At 39.0% G+C, this 20,420-nt stretch overlaps 1 protein-coding gene across 1 annotated transcript in view; it reads right to left on the bottom strand.

Moving 5' to 3' along the window:
* LOC121415148 (lysosome membrane protein 2-like) overlaps positions 1-9,006 on the bottom strand; it is a 63,721-nt gene extending 54,715 nt beyond the window's left edge. Inside the window, exons 1-2 of the mRNA XM_041608284.1 lie at positions 8,691-9,006; positions 7,987-8,144 (exon numbers count right to left, since the gene is read on the bottom strand). Coding sequence (XP_041464218.1) covers positions 7,987-8,144; positions 8,691-8,810 — 278 coding nt within the window. The 5' untranslated portion in view covers positions 8,811-9,006. The remainder of the gene's footprint in view (positions 1-7,986; positions 8,145-8,690) is intronic.
* Between the last annotated feature and the right edge of the window lie 11,414 nt (positions 9,007-20,420).

A 20,420-nucleotide genomic window follows, 5' to 3' on the forward strand; every position in this document is an offset into this window, starting at 1 on the left:
ACTGGACAGCAACTTTTAGATTTCTAGGCACCCCGTCACACGATCCAGGCATCACACTACTGGCTGGATAGATGATCCCAGCAAAGCGGGCGTGGCTAGAGGACAAACATTGACCCCCTGGTTCCAGCCAGAAACCAAAGAGGGGCATGAAAAATTGTATAACATTGATAACGAGCAGCACTTCGCCGTTTTGATCTGAGCATCAAGCTGACCGGATAATGATCTCAGCCAAGCAAGCGTGCTCCGTGAAACATTATTAAGAACAGTAGTATTGATGAAGGGCTGCGAATGCTAATTGCCGATATTCGAAAGTCAATCTCATTATGAAACCCCAGACTCAGGAAGCAGAAGAAAATATGATACATACACACATAAACATATATTATACAAAATACATTTAAACGATATCAATAGGTATCAATAAATTTCCCTGTGCTGTGGCAAAAAATGCCAATTCCGCCAAACGAGATGTCCATTCTGGGCATCACGCCGCCACAGAACGGGAAAGTTAAAGCGATCACATCGCACCTTCCATTGCAAGTAATGTCTTGAGAAATGGTGAAAGTGGATGCAGGAGGGGAAGGATAATTATAAAAAGTAAACATAGTAAAATGGGTAATTCAGAGAAAATGCTTAACTGTGCCTTTAACTCGCCCCGACTAGGAACATTTTACAATATTGTTACTTTAATTATATGTTATTATTATCATACTTAACTGTTTACTTTGACTGCGTGACTCTGCACCAAATTTTTTCTGAATCAGGCAGGGAAGTACCTAAAGTGGGTACTGGCTACCAACTTCACGTCCATTACACTACTAATACACATGATATATATTCACAAACAACATAATAGATAGTCCGACCATACGGTCTCCTGGTAGTATAATGCTCGTATGTATATGTGCGAACTCCCCGCATAAGGGGCAATGAACATGATGAATATGGGACTGGGAATGGGGGGGGGGCGCTAAGTACAAATGGAGTGGATTAAAAACAATCATTTTATATAGGTCTAATTATCCAGTTTTCAGAGGGCTTCGCGAAAGTTCAGAAGTAGCAGGTTATTTCCCGCGTCAGACAAGTTTACCCCGTCTGGACGGAATAAATGTTTTTGTGTATGAATGATGCCGTCATGACGCACCGACTGTCCTCCAAAACGTGTTATATCCACCTTTGACTGTAAAAGTAGAGGCGTATTACTGTAGGAAATTCGGGGGATGATATCCGACCATACCAGTCTCGTGTGTGGAAGAGCAAATTTTACTGCTCTACAGCATATATCAACATATTTTGCTAAGTCCTCCTTCGCGAGTTGACCCAAGTCATTGCTCCCTAAATGCAAAATGATGACCGAAAGGGGCGGGATATTCTGGCTCAAATTTTTTTGAAAATATTCCTGGAACTTTCGCAGAGTCAGGCCTTGACTACATAACCAGAGGATGGCTTTGCTTAAACCTAAATTCGGGCAGCCCAGGTGCCTTGCGTACTCCCTTCCCCAATGTACAAGAGAGTCCCCCACGATCCATATGGATGTATCTGCATTATAAAAAGGAGAAAACAAAGAAAAACAGCGGACAGCCATATCTACATACATTATAAAATAAACTTAAAATATATAACTCATTAGGTCTGGCGACAACGTAAGGAAGACTAATCACTCATTCTAATAACTGCCACTGAACCCGAATGTACCGCTTATGAGAATTGGACGCCCATCTTCCCATGGCTTGAATCCTTGCATCAGGCACACCCGAAACAGCAGCAGATGTAGCTGCACTAATTCTAAAGGAGTGAGATGTATAAAATTCGACTGGCAATCCACAGAAACTAATTGCCCGTTTCAAAACTAAACTGAATTGCTGCCTCCTAAGTGGAGTCCCATCAAAATTAAAAAAGAATGCTCCGCTACCATGTGATCTCGCCTCCAGATAGCGCTCTACCGCATTCACAGGGCACAAGGCATGCGCCCGGTTGTGAGATGGGACGATTATAGTGCAACCCTTTGATTCTTGATCAGTTTTAGATTTTTGTATAAAGATTTGAACGACCCGATTATCATTTCTTATCTGAATTGATAAATCATTCTTGCTTAATGTAACTGGACCTTGCTTAGAAGAGGTAGTAAACTCGCTTATTCTGAGAAAACCGAAAAAGGCAACCAAGAAGGCAGCTCGAAATAAAACCACGTCATATGTATGGTTGCAAACATGTGGTAGAAATTCCAGGAGTGAAGTAAGAATTGGTAAAGTTATTGGGCACCGTGGGTCTTGTCGGGTGTGCCTGCGCCTGCAGCCATCTAACATTCGCCTGATGACGAAATTTTCTGTTATATTTTCCAAATTTTGGGCTCGAAGCATAAAAGTCACTCCCGCTACATAAGTATTAATAGTGGAACCTGCATAATCACAATATGATAAATACGCAATGAATTGGGCAATTTGCTCAATATTGGGAGCCTCCTGCAGATTATATGAATATAGCCGTCGAAATTGCTGAAATGATGCCCAAGCTTGATTATATGTTCGATGCGTGCTGTCCGCCCTCGAGGCTACAAGAAGACGCTCTTGCTCTAGATGAAGTTCACCCAGAGACGGTCTGGGAGGGGGTGACCTTCCGGGGCGGCCGCCGGTGCTAGAAGACGAAACCTGGACATCTGGAAACGAGAAAGCGAATCAGCAATTTCATTCTGGACACCTGGTACATAACGTGCTCTAAAGTGTATGTTATGTGTTAAGCATATAACAACTAACCGCCTTACTAGTTTCATAATGTTGGGGCATTTGGAAGTCTGCCTGTTCACTATGCTTACAACCGCCTGGTTATCTGACCAAAAAAGGACTTTGCTGTTAGACAATTTGGCGCCCGATATTTCTAATCCTACAACAATTGGCAACAACTCAAGCCAAGCAATTGAATAGCTACGGGCCAATATTTGTGCTGGCCATTTACCTTGGGCCCACTGGTTCGCGAAAAATATCCCGAAACCGATTGCCCCCGCCGAGTCGGTGTAAAATTGAAAATGCGTGTTGCTATGCCATTCCGAGCTTAGAAACATAACTGTTCCGTTTTATTTGGAAAGAAACGCTAACCAAGCTACAAAATCCGCCTTTGCCCCGGCGGTTAACCGAACGCGGTGATAAGGACGGCGAACCCCCTGTGTTAAATCAATAACTCTCCGCATAAAATCCCTACCTGGCGCTATCGCCTTGCAAACAAAGCTAAGACTACCTACAAGCGACTGGATCTGCCGCAACGACATCTCTTTCTGTGACAACGCATGTTCAAGCTGAGTCCTCAAAAAATGAAGCTTGTCAATAGGCACTTTAATGCTTCTCGCTGGCGCATCAATTTCTAGACCGAGAAAAGTTAGGACTGAAACGGGACCCTCTGTTTTCTCCTGTGCGACCGGAACTCCAAAAACTTCGCACATTGCAAGAAAATGCCTCAGAGTCGAAACGCATTCTTCTTTTGACGCCCCAGTGAAAAAGAAGTCGTCTAAATAATGCAATATATTATCAGTACCCGAAATCTTCTTACAGCAATATTCAAGGAATGTGCTAAAACGCTCGAATAATGAACATGAAATTGAACAACCCATAGGAAGGCAGCGATCGAAGTAATACTTTCCATTTATGCACATACCCAACAGTTCGAAATCCGCAGGCGCAACCGGCAGTAACCGAAAAGCCGACTTGATATCCGCTTTTGCCATGAAGGCCCCTGAACCGACACTCGCGACAAGAGATACTGCGTCATCAAATGATGTGTAAGAAACCGAACACACATCTGGATCGATGAAGTCATTAACAGAAGCTCCCCGAGGAGCAGAAAGGTGATGTATCAATCGGTATTCTCCTGGGGTACGCTTTGGAACCAAACCGACAGGGGAGCAACGCAAATTTGGAAATGGGCGTTCGTCAAAGGGACCCGCTATGCGCCCAAGATCTATTTCTTTGGATATTTTAGTTTGCAGAATTTCTGGTAACTCACGAACGGACAAAAGATTGGAAGTAGAAACTGCTCTACGCTCCCCTGTATAACCCAATTTAAACCCAGATTTGAAACCCTCATACAAGATTGACGCATCTCTCCTATCCGGGTATGACGCAAGAAAAGGTGCCAGTTTATTTAGCTTGACTGGCGTGCGAGCCAGCGCGCTGCTTGGAGTGTTGGTTTGCAGAACCGGTTTTACACGCTGCAGCTCCATGGCCCCCGGCTCCGCAACTGGAGCATATGTGCGCGTAGCGGCATCCCGCGCGTTGGCACTCTCCAGAGTTGAATGCAAAGCAGAACCTGAGATGCTGTCCCGTCCGAAAGGGGGAGGGGTTTGTGCGCATGGGCGCCCTTTCGAAAGCACGAAAGGGCTGCGCGCGAGAGTAGCTTTGCCCCGGAAGTGTATTGCTTACAGAAGCTACGGTAAGCCACAGCTCGGTATCTGTGGATGCCCAAGAACGCAGTGGCTGCCTGGCTTGTCTCAGTCTAAACTGGACGTCAAACGACCGCCAGTTATATCCCCCGAACTTAGTGATTGAGCGAACGATGCTCATATATTTAAGCAATTCCCTCGCCCGTAGTGGATGCTTCTCTAAAAAGACTGACATATACACCATAAATGCTGTCGTCCACATTTCTATGTTATTAATGAAAGGGGTGTTTCTCTGGGGTCGAAGGAGTATCGAGGCCCCCGATGACGCAAGCGCGAAAGTGGGGGTATCGTCCCTCCGCCCTAAATCTCGCTGCACTAATTGCCCAAGGTCCACAAATTCCCCTCTCCATATCTTCTCTTTTAATGTGGTAGACAGCTCCACCCCCAACTCATCCCCAATGCAACTCATCATTTGGGGTTGCCACGGTGACTGGGGAAATGTAGTATTTGTAACTTCATCCCTTGGGGGATTATCTATAACATTTTCAACACCCCCCGTAAGTGGCCAAGGAAGCGACTCACCCACTGGTGCCACAGCCTCCATTTTTTCTCCTTCCTCTGGCGCCGCCCCTGCATCATCGCCTGAGCTCCGGTCCTTTCTTCCGAGAGACCGCTTCGAACGGAGAGGTGTAGTTCTCTGTTTCACCGCCTTCGACTTTTTTTCTCCTTCCTCTGGCGCCGCCCCTGCATCATCGCCTGAGCTCCGGTCCTTTCTTCCGAGAGACCGCTTCGAACGGAGAGGTGTAGTTCTCTGTTTCACCGCCTTCGACTTTTTCTTTGCGTCCTTTGTTTTTGGCATTTTTTCCCCTAGCTTTGAATTTAACCTCAGCTACTGATGAGTGGAAAAACAGTAAATCAGGCCAGCTCCGAGAAATTCGCTTGGTGATCCAAAATGTAACAATGAGTAATCAGACTAGAACTGAAAAATAAAACGCCGTCTTACAACTATGTGAGCAAGTTTGCGAATGTACGCCTCCAAACTGTAAAATAGTTCAATAAACCAAGCTCCAATGTGGCTAAAAACTTCTGCTATGGTGAATAAACCAAACTTATTTCATAAATAACTGTAAAGAACGAATTAAAGTATGACTTGCTTCTCTCGTTGTACCATGAACGAATGAGGCGATATTCCCGCGAATAAGCTCTTCCAGGGTAGCATTTTTTTGCCTCCCCGCGTTGATCATGGTCACATTCCCTTTCAAGTCCAACCCACTTGGACATTGCTGACCACCCCTCCCTAGACGTGTCTTGCCTCCAGTAACTCGCCTTAACACGGTGCGTTAAGACTATTATCATGCAGTGGGAAATGGAAGATAGGCACCTATATAAAATGAACGTTTATCTTTTACCGCCATTGTTTGCTTATTGTTTATATGATAAGGAGTAGACCGATCAACAATATTTGATTTCCCCTGGGGCCCCTATACACAAGAACGCAATAACAGATAATATTTACAGGTAAAAAAAACATTCAAATTAATTAACAGTGCAAAAAAGCTAAACTGCGAGGACAGCAATTTTAGAGCGATCATATCAACGGTGTTAAAACATTCAAATACATAATATTTAACAAAATAGCCAGTGCCAGCGTTAACCTTAAATTGTCAATCGACCTGACATGTATTCATGCCCCCGAAGACAAAGTCCGGAGGGCGCGATAAGCGTTGCCCCTGTCCGTCCGCCCCCGCCCCACCCGCCACTTGGTTTCCGTGCAATAACTCGAAAAGTTTTAAATGTATTTTGAACAAATTCGGTGTGTCGGTAGATGACACCAAAATACATGCTGAGTTTGAAGAATTCGGAGTCCGCAGGTCAAAGGTCACAGCTCATTAAATATGCGAGTTGGTTTCCGCATGATAACTTATGACATATTCAACGGATTGAAAAAAAATATTTGGTGTGTACAGTAGGTAGATGACACCAAAATACAGGCTGATTTTGAAGAATTCGGAGTCGGCAGGTCAAAGGTTACAGCTCATTATATATGCGAGTTGGTTTCCATATGATAACTTTGGAAATATTTACGAAATATTAAAAATTTTTGGTGTCTGGGTAGATGACACCAAAATACAGTCAGGTCACCTCAAATGCCCTGACTGTCATATCTTCTGTCAGAGATTATTATGGAAAGGGTGAGTCTTAAGGTCAAAGGTCTAAAAAAAATTCATTATATATATGCATATCGGTTTCTGCACAATATTGAATTAATTTCTGATCGCGTTAAGCGGCGGCTTCTGTGTCCGTTGGACACGTCAAATTTCTAGTTTAAGATAATATTTAAATGAATTTAAAGATGGCGATTCCCGTGTGGTGACCGACAAGTTATTCCACAGTTTCGGACATGCGCACTATAAGGAATGTTTGCAATATTCAGACCGATACCTTGGAACAGCACGATCGTGTCTCGAGGATTTCCTCGTATTCTTCGAATTTGTTTTGCTTAGATCTTGAAAACAATATGAGTAGTATTCTGGTGCGAGTCCATGAACACATTTATATACAAATATATACAATAAATAAATGATTCTGTTCTTGAAGACCGTCCAATCAAGATTTGAAAACATTTCTTTAGATGGGGTACAAGGATCAAACGGGCAGCTCTTTTTTTTTTAGTTTGGTAATTCGATCCACATGGACCTGAAAACGTGCCCCCCCTCCCAGTAGTTACGCCACTGGCTACAAAGGCGATGTTTGCACTTATAAGCACATACATCTGTTTGATTCTCTGGTTGTACCAATTCTCCTATAATTATGGCTGTGAAATTTGGGGATCGGGGTGTATTTTAATAAGTCTCATAAGTTCCCACTTTACTTTCCTCATACCAGTGATTTTACTTCAAGTTGAATGAAGCATGTACATATTATACAGATATTGACTAATGGGGTGTGTAATATAAACATTCTTTGGACTGCCGGATTTATATTTTCCCGAGGGGTTATATTTTCCCCGAAGCGCGCAGCGCTGAGGGAAAATATGATCACGAGGGGAAATATTAATCCTTTAGGCGGTCCAAAGAATGTTTTTTTTACACATCCCATCAGTCAATATCTGTTATATTAGATAGCCTTTAATGATGAAGATGAAAATGGCATAACGATGCGTGCAGCCTGTTGTTTACGTCGATAGTCACAGTGATTGATGGAACTGGTATAGATCTAGATGTAACTTTAGTCTACTACTTCTCTAATGCAGTGAATGGCCCTTTTCTAATCAAATCTAGTTTGTTTTAGGCCTAGCCCTAGATCTTAGTTAGAGTCCAGTCCAGACACTTTAGTCCCACATATTTTATTTCCGTGTAGTTGGTAACATCTAATCCACAAGAGGGCGCCATACGCGTAGAAAAATATATTCACGGACCGGTTGGTCAATATATTCATCGAAGGTGGACCGGCTGGGAAAATACACGGATTTCGATCATATCACGTGACGCGCAATTGACCAATCGCGCTTGGCTATCTGTCTTGGCTATCTAATATTATATTATAATTTATTATATTTGGACCATGTATGAACATTGATTATCGCTATTATGGATAATCAAGGATTATTAACTTACTCATATGTATATGGTCCCTTCTGTTCCATATGAGGTATACCCCCGTCTAGGAATGCTTCCGGGTTGGTGAGATCCCATACCCAGAACTGCATGTAGACTGGAGTAGGTGGTCTTAACCAAGAATCATAAGCTGTGGTACCAGGCTGAATGGCAACATCCTATTATAAGAAATGATTCAATCACGGACAAATTACCAATTTTCTATTTAATAATATTCAGAGTGAGGTTAGCGAGCAAGAACCCCCCCCCCCCTTAAAAAAATCAACTTTTCTGACTTAATTTCATTTCATTATATCATATCATTCCATTTCAGAAATGGAATGATATGATATAATGAAATGAAATTAAGTCAGAAAAGTTGATTTTTTTAAGGGGGGGGGGTTATGTTTTCCTCCTTAAAACATGAATGTCGCAGTTAACCCCCCCCCCCCCCATCTAATTGTCGACGCCCCTGGACTTAATTCATCAGAAACGTTAATCAATTTTAGTGCACCATTCTTATTTCTATTCTGAAATCGTCGTCGTTATCAACATCACAATCATCACTAGCATCACACAACCACCACTACCACCACTCCCTAACTTCAGCGTAATCATCACAATCATTATATTCTATCTTTCTTCTGTCGCTGATTCTTCCGTTCAAATCCTTCATTTCTACTCTTCCAGAAAAAAAAAATCATTTTAATTACAAGATTGATTACCTCTTCAACGAAGTATGCAACTAGGTCGTTTCCTACTGGTATAAGTACACATCCCAAGATAAGAAAGATGGACCCTATTGTGCCATTCACTGCTACTTTGGTTAAGGTCGGCTGGCACATGATCGGCGGCCGAAACGTTCTTTACTCAGAAAAATAGCCTTTAAATTATTAGTACAGGAGCCTTTGGGCAATAATTGTTTTGCTCTGTATTTATGATATTGTCCAGGTGCTGTAGAAGGCCTATATCGAGACAGAGAGATGCGAAATGAATAAGGAATGGCTTGATTTCAGATATAATTTTGTAGAAAACACGTATTACTTTTTATCGATATATCTTAAGTTGAAAACACATAATGCATAATGAATATATTGATTGGAAAAAGAAGGTAAAAAGGCCAAGAGCATTGGGTTTAAAATGGAAATTTCTGGTAACAACCTGATTTTTTTAGGATAGGCCAAGGAATGTGTCCAAGGTAACATTCTAAAAGTCCCGAAATCCTCCTTGGGGGTTTTCCGTAATCCAAGATGGCGTCCAAAAATGGAATATATGTTGACTGCTGTTACTGAAAATTTAACATACTTCATTAAATATCCACCTGAGAGACAATATTGTGATGTCTAAACAATGGCTTAAAGGGTCAAATAATATATCAGGATCAGTAAAAAGGACAGTCAGAGGTCCAGAATGTCTATTAATCCAAGATGGCTTAAAAAATGGAGTCTATAATGGCTGCTGTTACATACAAATTGACATACTTCATTTAATATCTGCATAGGAGATACGATTTAGGTGTCTAAACCATGGTTTGAAGTGTCAAAATAATATAATATTTGGACAAGTTAAAAGGACAGTCAGAGGTCCAGTATGTCCATTAATCAAAGATGGCTTCTAAAATGGAGTCTAAAATAGCTGCTGTTAAATACAAATTGACATACTTCATTTAGTATCTGCCTGTGAGGTATGATGTTGGTGTTTAAACCATGGTTTAAAGAGTCAAATGATACATTGGGACAAGTTGCAAGGACAGTCAGTGCATGGACCAGTATATCCAACAAGTGGAATGCTTCTGGCCGTCTCACCTGCATCGCGCAGTTCAATATAGCAGCAGTGCTGACTTTGAAAACTACTCTAACTCGCACAAGATGTTCAGTGATACATGGTTACTCTTATGTCCACTTTTTATGAACTAGACCAATAAACTTAAAGAGATATGATGGTTATTCAACAAAAAAAACCAACATGGCCAAAGTTCATTGACCTTACATGACCTTTGACCTTGATCATGTGACCTGAAACTCGCACAGGATGTTCAGTGGTACTTGATTACTCTTATGTACAAGTTTCATGAATCAGATCCATAAACTTTTTAAAGTTATGATGGTAATTCAACAGATACACCCAATTCGGCCAAAGTTCATTGACCTTTGACCTTGGTCATGTGACCTGAAATGCGCACAGGATGTTCAGTGATACTTGATTACTCTAATGTCCAAGTTTAACGAACTAGACCAATAAACTTTCAAAGTTATGATGGTAATTCAACAGATACCTCCGATTCGGCCAAAGTTCATTGACCCTAAATGATCTTTGACCTTAATCATGAGACCTGAAACTTGCACAAAATGTTCAGTGATGCTTGATTACTTTTATGTCTAAGTTTCATGAATCAGATCCATAAATTTTCAAAGTTATGATGGGAATTCAACAGATACCCCGAATTCGGCCAAAGTTCATTGACCCTAAATGACCTTTGACCTTGGTCATGTGACATAAAACTCATGCAGGATGTTCAGTGATACTTTATTAACCTTATGTCCAAGTTTCATGAACTAGGTCCATATATTTTCTAAGTTATGATGTCATTTCAAAAACTTAACCTCAGGTTAAGATTTGATGTTGACGCCGCCGCCGCCATCTGAAAAACGGCGCCTATAGTCTCACTCTGCTATGCAGGTGAGACAAAAATCCATGATGGTTTCTAAAAGTGGAGTCTAAAATGGCTGCTGTTTCTTCAAAATAACATAGTTAATTTCATGTCCGCCTGAGAGATTTTTTTGGGTGTCTATACTATAGTTTCAAGTGCAAATAATACTTTGGGACTGTTTATGATGATATCCAATTGTCCATTTTGCTTCAAAATCCAAGATTACTTCCAGAATGGCATTTAACTCTATTAAGCAAGGTTTTCCATTATGTGCAATTTGACAGTCAGAGGTCCAGAATGTGCATTAATCCAAGATGGCTTCTAAAATGGAGTCTATAATGGCTGCTGTTACATACAAATTGACAAACTTCATTTAATATCTACATAGGAGATACGATTTAGGTGTCTAAACCATGGTTTGAAGTGTCAAAATAATATAATATTTGAACAAGTTAAAAGGACAGTCAGTGATCCAGTATTCAATCCAAGATGGCTTCTAAAATGGAGTCAAAATTGACTGCTTGTACTAAAAAAAATGACATACTTCATTTAGTATCTGCCTGTGAGGTATGATGTTGGTGTTTAAACCATGGTTTAAAGAGCCAAATGATACATTGGGACAAGTTACAAGGACAGTCAGTGCATGGACCAGTATATCCAAAAATCCAGGATGGTTTCCAAAAGTGGAGTCTAAAATGGCTGCTGTTTTGTTCAAAATAACATAGTTAATTTCATGTCCGCCTGAGAGATATTTTTTGGGTGTCTATACTATAGTTTCAAGTGCAAATAATACTTTGGGACTGTTTATGATGATATCCAATTGTCCATTTTGCTTCAAAATCCAAGATTACTTCCAGAATGGCATTTAACTCTATTAAGCAAGGTTTTCCATTATGTGCAACTTGGTTCTAAAATTGAGCAAAAATTTCTCCTGTTACCTTTCCCTCAATCCATAAGATTACTTTTCCCAAATGAATTTAAGCGCAGACACCACAATTATTCCTGACAGGTGAATATTGGATGAATTGTGACCATTTTTAAGTGATTGGAGTCATTTACATGCTATTTTAAAAGCCATTTTAGATTCTAGGCAAAATGAACAACTGCATATCATTGAAAACAATCCCAAAATATAATTTGACCCTTCGGATATAATGATGTTTAAACATCAAAATCATATATCTCAGGCAGAAATTATATGAACTTTGTCAATTTCAGGCGCGGAACCAAGGGGGGGGGGGGCGAGCCGGCCCTGGCTGCTCCCCCTAATTTTTTGGCAACCCCCGAAAAGCGTCCTTTTAAACTTGAAAAAAAAACGCTGAAAACGGAAAAAAAGAAGGGGGTATTATACCCATCGTCGCACGCACCACGAACCGTCCTCAATGCGCACTTCGATGTGAAAGTTAGTTTGGCAGAAAACGCATTTAAATTTTTTTTTTTCTAAAACCAGCAATAAGGGCACCTACAAGGATAGCAAATTATTTACCGGCGTTTTCTTTCGACAGTGCAGGTTCCAAAGTTTCATCCCGTATCTTTATATTTTCTTGAAGTGAATTATTTTTCACAGTGGGCATCGTAACAGAGAGGACGGTTCGTGGAAAAGATACACTGTGCTATTGCGCCTCGCGAAGTGCGCAGAGAGGACGGTTCGTGGTGCGTGCGACGCCATGTTTAATTTACGGCCTCGTACCTGCCGGACATGTACAGACTCTCGAAGGTCTACTCGCAGTGGCACCGCATTCTTTTAGTTCACATGTACGCAAACCACTCTAGTACCGCACCTGTGCGCCCATCGGGATCACGACAACTACCCCCGCACAAATACCCCCCAAGACAACTACCCCCGGACAATTACCCCCCGGACAACTACCCCCGGACAATTACCCCCCCCGACAACTATCCCCCGGACAACTACCCCCCGACAATTACCCACCGGACAATTACCCCGGACAATTAACCCCCCGGACAATTACTTCCGGGACAATTAACCCTGAGACAACTACCCCCGGACAACTACCCCCGGACAATTACCCCCCGGACAACTACCCCCCAGAAAACTACCCCCGAACAATTACCCCCCGGACAACTACCCCTCCGACAATTACCCCCCACACAATTACCCCCCAGACAACTACCCTCCGGACAATTACCCGCCGGACAACTACCCCCTGGACAACTACCCCCCGGACAATTACCCCCGGACAATTACCCCCAGACAATTACCCCACGGACAACTACCCCCCAGACAACTACCCCCCAGACAATTACCCCCGGACAATTAGCCGCCGGACAACTACCCCCCGGACAACTACCCCCCCCCCGACAATTACCCCCCGGATAACTACCCCCGACAATACCCCCGGACAATTACCCCTCAGACAACTACCCCCCTGACAACTACCCCCCAAGGACAATTACCCCCCTGACAATTACCGCCGAGGACAATTACCACCCGGAACAATAACCCCCCCCCCCCAGGACAATAACCCCCTAGACAAAAGGAGTGCACAGAGTCATACGTCGGCAGTACGTTTGACGTACGGCCGTACGTTTGAATCAAACGAACGCCGTAAGAAAGCTGTAAGAGTGAGCTCCATCCATAGGCGGATTCAGGGGGGCGAGGACCCCCCCCCCCCCCCTATTGGCGGAGCCAAAAAATGAAGAAAAAAATGAAAAAGAAGGGGAAAGAAAGGAGGAAAAAGAAGAGGGAGACGAGTGAAAAAAAAAGGTCAGGGAAAGACTTGGAAAATGATTTAAAAATACATTTCTTATCACTATACTAAATTTTTCGCTGGCGCTTCGCGCTCACATAGCCTGTTCGATGAGATACATAATCTTGCTAAATAGGCTGATATGTAGCTTAGAATATCAAGTTTTGAAGTCGATGTACCAAGCATATTTCAGCTCGGACATTATTCATTATTTTGTTTGATTTACAAACTGATTTTTTAAGTGCTCTGTTTATGACAGTTTACCAAAACTTTCGTCTCACGATTTGCGCTCGCATTTATGTTATAAATACATCAACTCACAAATCCTATTCATGATTACAAAAGTGCTTAAAATATCAAGTTTTCAGGCCTCAGTGTCAACACATTTCACCCTACTCATTAGGCTTATTACATTAATAGATATGATAATAACATTTTCATAAATTGTTAATGACTAAATTGTCCCTTTTCAGGAAAGAATATCGACAATATCACAGTTTCATATGTTTCATATCGCGCTTAGGAAGAGGAATAAGAAAGTTGTCATCATTTTTATATGATGACAAAATGTCTTTAGACCTAGAATGTCCAGGTCCTAGGTCAAAATAATAATGAAGATATCAGCTCGCGCTTCACACTCGCATCATTTATTAAGTGCTTTCCACATCCACTTTACAATTTCCCTACACAATAATTTAGATAGTGCTCAAATTCACAATTTTCATACAGGAATATCAAGTATTTTGCATTATTGATTTTCGTGATAAAAATATCAGAATGCCCAGATTCTGTCTAACTCTACAACACGCGCGCAACATTGAGATACGCAGCTTCATGTTTTTTCAAAACGCGCTAAAATTGTCTAGTTTCAGATCAGATCGCGCTTTGCGCTCGCATAATTAATGTAGGAAGAAACAAAATTACCCATTCTTTTTAATGATTTACAAAACATGATTAGAGTGTCTCATTTTTCGGTCTTAAATCTCAATTTTTTTCCGCTCGCGCTCGCATAAATTGTTTGGTTTTGTACCTAATCTCGCAACCTCTTATTAATTTTTACGTGGTACGCTGTATTGAGTCCCCTCAAAATTGTTGGCTCATTACTCCACTGGGACAACCCCTTCAAAGAAACAAATTAAAATCAACTTTGAGCGGCCGATCTGGGTAAATATGGGTGAAAAAAAATTTCAGGCCCAACTATTGGCAAGAGCTGGATCCGCCCCTGCCATCTGCAAATCTTTACGAAACCCAGAATTCGATCATAATTTGTATGTCACCGTGGCATAAGATCATTCGTTTTGGAAAAAAAGAAGAGGAAAATGAGAGGAGGAAGAGGAGTGAATAATATAAGGTGAAGGGAAGACTTTATTTTTATGTCACTATAAAAAAATTTCGCTCACGCTTCCCGCTCGCATTGCTTTTTCGATGAGATTCATATTTTTTTCACCCACAGTAGGATGTTTTATTCAATAAACCTTCAGTTTACATGTAAATTTGCTTTCACAGTCAATATGGCTCAAGTTTACATTTGTTTTCAGTAAATGTACAGAAATAATCAGATAATGAATGTTTTTAACAGTAGTACAACAATAACTGATAATATACGATAAAGATGCAAAATTGTATCTCGCAAACTTAATTAGTCGAAAAGATTGATAAAATTTGACCAACACCTTTCAAAAGATACTTGCTTCATATTTTCACATGAAATAGCTTTTTCGTACAAAAAAATTCTTTAAAGATAAATCCCAGTGTCAGTGGTAACGATCTCAAAATGACTTTTGACAGAATCTAATATAATGACCACCCAAGTGTCTGTTTGTATGAATAAAAAATATGTGCCAAAGGATTCTGGAAGAAATTGTGTAATTGCTGAGAAATAAGCAAAATAAGCGCGGATTCTGTCACTTCCGTCGGGTCTTTATTCCAGCAATATTAATACATTGTCCCACGTGTTCCTATCCATGTTGGTGATCTTCAGTGTGAACATTTTTCAGCGTAGATTTCAAGATTTCACAAAGTTCAGTTTATGTAACTGTACCATATCTAGATCCTCGATGATATTCTGACAAGTAAGCCTGGTTTTACAGACTTTCTCATGAAATCAGTGTTTACTGCAACTACTGGCAGTTCTCTTTAACTCGTTGAAGATTTTATGTGGCATAAGACGAATTCCAGCTAATTTGATTTTATATATCATCCATTTTATCCAAATAATAAGTGTATTTAAAGGGGAAGTTCACCCTGAAGAAAACTTTGTTGTAAAAATAGCAGAAAAAATAGAAAAAGATATTGGTGAAGGTTTGAGGAAAATCCGTTAAAGAGTAAGAAAGTTATTAGAGTTCAAATTAGTTTTGAATTTGTGACGTCATAAACGAGCAGCTGCCCCATTTGTTATGTAATATAAAATGCATGAATTTCAAATTTTGTATGGTTCCAGATGACTTAATTTTGTTTTCTATTCATGATTGGGTGTGAAATGATTTGTCTATTGGTATACAAAAGGTAAAGTGAAATCCATTTTCAATTTTCTGAGAAAATGACATTTCCTTGATTTTTTTACCATTCACTATGTATGAATGCTGCTCGCATATGACGTCACAAATCAAATCATTGAAATTCTAATAACTTTTTAATTATTTGATGAATTTTTCTCAAACCTTCGGCAATATTTTTCATTATTTTTTCTGCTATTTTTACAATAAACTTTTTGTCAGGGCGAACTTCCCCTTTAAGGCTATATTATACTTAATGGGAGTAATTCCAAAAAGAACATTTTCCATGGTTTTACAGACTTTCTCATGAAATCAGTGTTTACTGCAACTACTGGCAGTTCTCTTTAACTCGTTGAGGATTTTCTGTGGCATAAGACGAATTCCAGCTAATTTGATTTTATATATCATCCATTTTATCCAAATAATAAGTGTATTTAAGGCTCTATTATACTTAATGGGAGTAATTCCAAAAAAAGTACATTTTCCATGGTTAATTTTAATACTAATTTGCATCTTTCAAACTGTCTCTTTTCAAAGTATTCCCATACTTTTCTAACTAAGGGTCATTCAAAGAACAAATGTTCAATAGTTTCAACATGGGAGGTACAGAAAGTACAAGTACTACTTGATTTAGCTTGGATTTTGCACAAATACAAATTCGTTGGAACAATACAGTTAATTAAGCAGTATTGAAACCACCTGATTGAAACATCTGTCATTACTTAAAACGGCATAGAATTAAAACAACGCCATTTCTCTAGTGAGACTTGTTTTCCGACTCTCTCTTCCCATTTTTCCTTTCTTTGAAAGTTATTTGATACCTTTTCTTTCACCAATGGAACATAAATATTTTTACAACCTTTATTTTGCTTCATCAATACACTAATGACATTTGGGCTGAATGGAGTGGTTAACTTCACAAAATCGTTATCAGGTTGCGAAAAACTCTCCAACTTTTCACTGATCTCTTGTTTTCTAATGAAATATGTAAGGTAATCAATGGAAACATTGTACACTTCAATAATTCTTTGTTTACTTAAAACCTGACCATCTGTTCCTATTAAGTCGTTGACAAATCTTAAACCCTTTTGACTCCAGCGTCTAAAGTTAACAAGATTTCTGTTAATAACTATATCTTCATTATGACAAAGGAGTTCAGGAAAGAATTCTCTTCTACTGGAACATCTATTTGCTTTCTGAAAAATACACCATGAGGAAAGTACATCTTTCCAAAAAGGATTTGTTATTATATCAACAAACTTTTCTAAATAGCCATGACTATAATGTAAAAAATTGGAGTCTGAAAAGGGGATGGCATGCAAAAAGGAATTTAAGCATATATTATCCATGAATCCATTATGCATTCTTCGTATCCAGGTTAATTTCAACAAAGTGAAGAAATATTCCATATTTACCATTTTTACACCACCTTCCATAAGAATTACAAATCTGAATTCTTTTGATACGATCAGGTTTTTTATTCCACAAAAAACTGAACAGAACCCTTTCCAGCTCTTTTATAAACACAGGTGACGGATTTGGTAAAGACAAAATTAAATAATTAAATTGTGAAAGAAAAAGGGTTTTAACAAGAGTTACTTCACCCAGTGGGGTTATGTTTCTATTTGACCAAACTTGAATTAGGCGCTTCACCTTGTTTAGGGCAGGTATGTAATTCAGAGATACAATGTTATCTAAATTTAAAGAAAAGTTTATACCTAAACAAGTGAAGCAGCCATCATCAACCCATGAGAGTTTAATTTTAGTTTTAATTCTGAATGGGCTATATTTTTTCGATCCAATCCAAACAATTTTAGTTTTACCTTCATTAATTTTCAATCCTGAAGGTGAATAAAAAATCTCAATAACAGAAAGGGCAGAGACTCATTTGAACCATCTAAGAAGAGGGTTGTATCATCTGCATACTGAGTAATTTTCTGAACATTTCCTTTAATATCAATTCCTTTAATACAATCATTTTGACGAAGCATAACTGCTAAAATTTCAGCACACAACAAAAAATAAATATGAAGAAAGGGGATCACCCTGCCTACATCCTCCATTTATAGAGAAACGTTCTGACAAATAACCATTTATGTATACTGAAGACATATTTTCATTATAAAAGTTTGAATCCACTGATGAATTGAAGGCCCAAATTAAATGTTTCTAAGACTTTGTATAAAAAAAAATCATGCGAGACTGAATCAAAAGCTTTCACGAAGTCAAGTAATAATAACATCCTAGGAGTATTTAATTCTTCAGTTTCATGAAGAGTATCATAAATTATACCAATATTTTTTATCCAATATATCTATTCTTCATGAACCCTTTTTGATCTTCATGAATAATTTCGTGCAATATATTTTTAATTCTATTGGCTATAGCGGAAGATGCAATTTTATATGACGTATTCAAAAGAGTTATAGGTCTCCAGTTTTGTAAATATTGTCTAGGTTTCTCTCCTTTGGGTATCTTTGCGAATTTCAGAGCTTCTTTGTATTATAAGAATAGTTAATTGCTCTGACATAAAAATGTCCCAATTCTTTCCAAAAACACTTTAAAAATTCTACTGTAAAGCCGTCCGGACCAGGGGCCTTCACATTCTTCATTTTTTTAGACTTTCAGTCACTTCTTCATAGGTTAAAGGACCACCTAGTCTTTTCATGTTATGTTCTTTTAATTTGTTTATCTCCAAATTCTTTAACCTGTCATGAAAACTATCTGTGTCTAAAATATGATCTTTGTTACAAAATAATTTAGAATAATTTTTTTTACATTCGTCTGTTATTTCTTTTGGGTTGTCAACAACTAATCCATCGCTCAAAGTTATAGACGACATAGTTTTCTTAACATTACTTTTCTTCTCCAAGTTTAAAAAGAACTTGGAAGGTTTTTCTCCAAATGCAATGGCGTTTACACGAGCTTGTCATTTGACCTTTCAATTTCACATGTCTTATGTCTTGAAGTAGAATACGTTTTTCTTATACTTGTCTTTCTAGATCACTGTTGGAATTAAAGCTCAGTTTACTTTCTAATCTTTGTATACTCTTTTCCAACATAACCTCTTTTTCACAGAATAAGATAGTGTTGAACCTCTTGTTTCCATTAATAAAAAATAAAAAAACAACTGGTCATTTATAATCAGCTGCAGGTCTTGACTTGGTATATCTTGAATTTTCTCTTTTATGTATGGAGATACAGCGTATTGTTTTTTTATATCAATAATTTTTTCAACTACTAAGTTTGTATACGCTTGATCTTCTAAGACATGTAAGAGGGAGTTGTTAAATTGCCAGTATCCATTACCTCTTGCAAAATCAGAGCATCTAAGACCTAAAGTGACCATTGAGTGATCTGTTCGATAACCAGGTAATATATCCGTTTCTTTTAAAATAGACAAAAGTTATAATCGCTAGAGGGTATTCATTTGTCTCGCAATCTACTATGGTCAACAAGGAAATTCGTGATCACTCTCGCAAAAAGTGTTCACTGGCTTTCTAGGAAATTTGTGATCACTCTCGCAAAAAGTGTTCACTAGCTTACAAGTTCACGAGCTTTCGAGTGCCGCTGCAACTCTTCATCAAGTGACGAAAATTAATTGGTAACGTACTCTATTTATACCATAGAGATGTATACTAATTAGGCTAGAGTGCGGAGTCGCCATAGGTGCGCGTACTTAACGTCTGTGATTGCGCGGAGCGTGGTCGGCCATTGCTCGATAGGTCTAGATTTGCAAAAGTACCCGGATGTACACATAGCTCGTACGTTGTAACGCTGTGAAAAAGGGATGCCATCTCCGGCCTTAATCTTGAAGAAAAGAACACAACCTCATTACAATAAAAAAAAAATATGAATGACTAATTGTATCTCAACGAACTATTATAGTGATTACATGGGGATTATGCTATTAATTTGTCATTTTTACCTGATTTCTCGGGATAAAATTCTCCTTAACAATTTGCCTTTACCTGTCCATTCATAGGCCTATTATAGATAACACTAGAAAACAATATTGATAATATCACATAAATAGATAGATAAAATAAAGCATACGACGTACATTAATAAACAGTTTGACAATTAATTCAAGACAGTGAATTAGCCCATCTTCTCTGGATTTTCCTACCTTTAACTGCATCGTCCTTTTCCCACATTTCCTTCATTCACGTCCTTTGATTCCATGTTCTCTTGACTTTTGTTTATGTTGGATATGATTTTGTAATGTCTATGCAGGCCTACTTATGTAACTTGCTTTGAGTTTTATGAAATATATAATTTTTAATGTACAATAATTTGTATAAGTTATAGTGTTTTGATCTTTAATTACTATATGCGGTATTGTATTTTTATTGGCAAGTAGAATAAAGGGCATTATTGTTCTTGGTGAGCCTCCCGTTACACCATCAATGTTAAAACTTAGTATTGGGTGTACGTGTTGAATTTTTCTCATAGGAAAATAATAAATTCCAAAACTTGCAGGCCTATATGGCACTGAAAATGAGATTCTGATTTAAAAATGTCGAGAATGACTTTTATTGTTCCAATTTTTTGCTTTTTAATTCCCTTCATTAAGTTTTTTTTAATTCGCTTTTTAGG

The sequence above is a fragment of the Lytechinus variegatus genome, chromosome 1 (genome assembly GCF_018143015.1).
Source record: "Lytechinus variegatus isolate NC3 chromosome 1, Lvar_3.0, whole genome shotgun sequence".
NCBI classification, from domain to species: Eukaryota; Metazoa; Echinodermata; class Echinoidea; order Temnopleuroida; family Toxopneustidae; genus Lytechinus; species Lytechinus variegatus.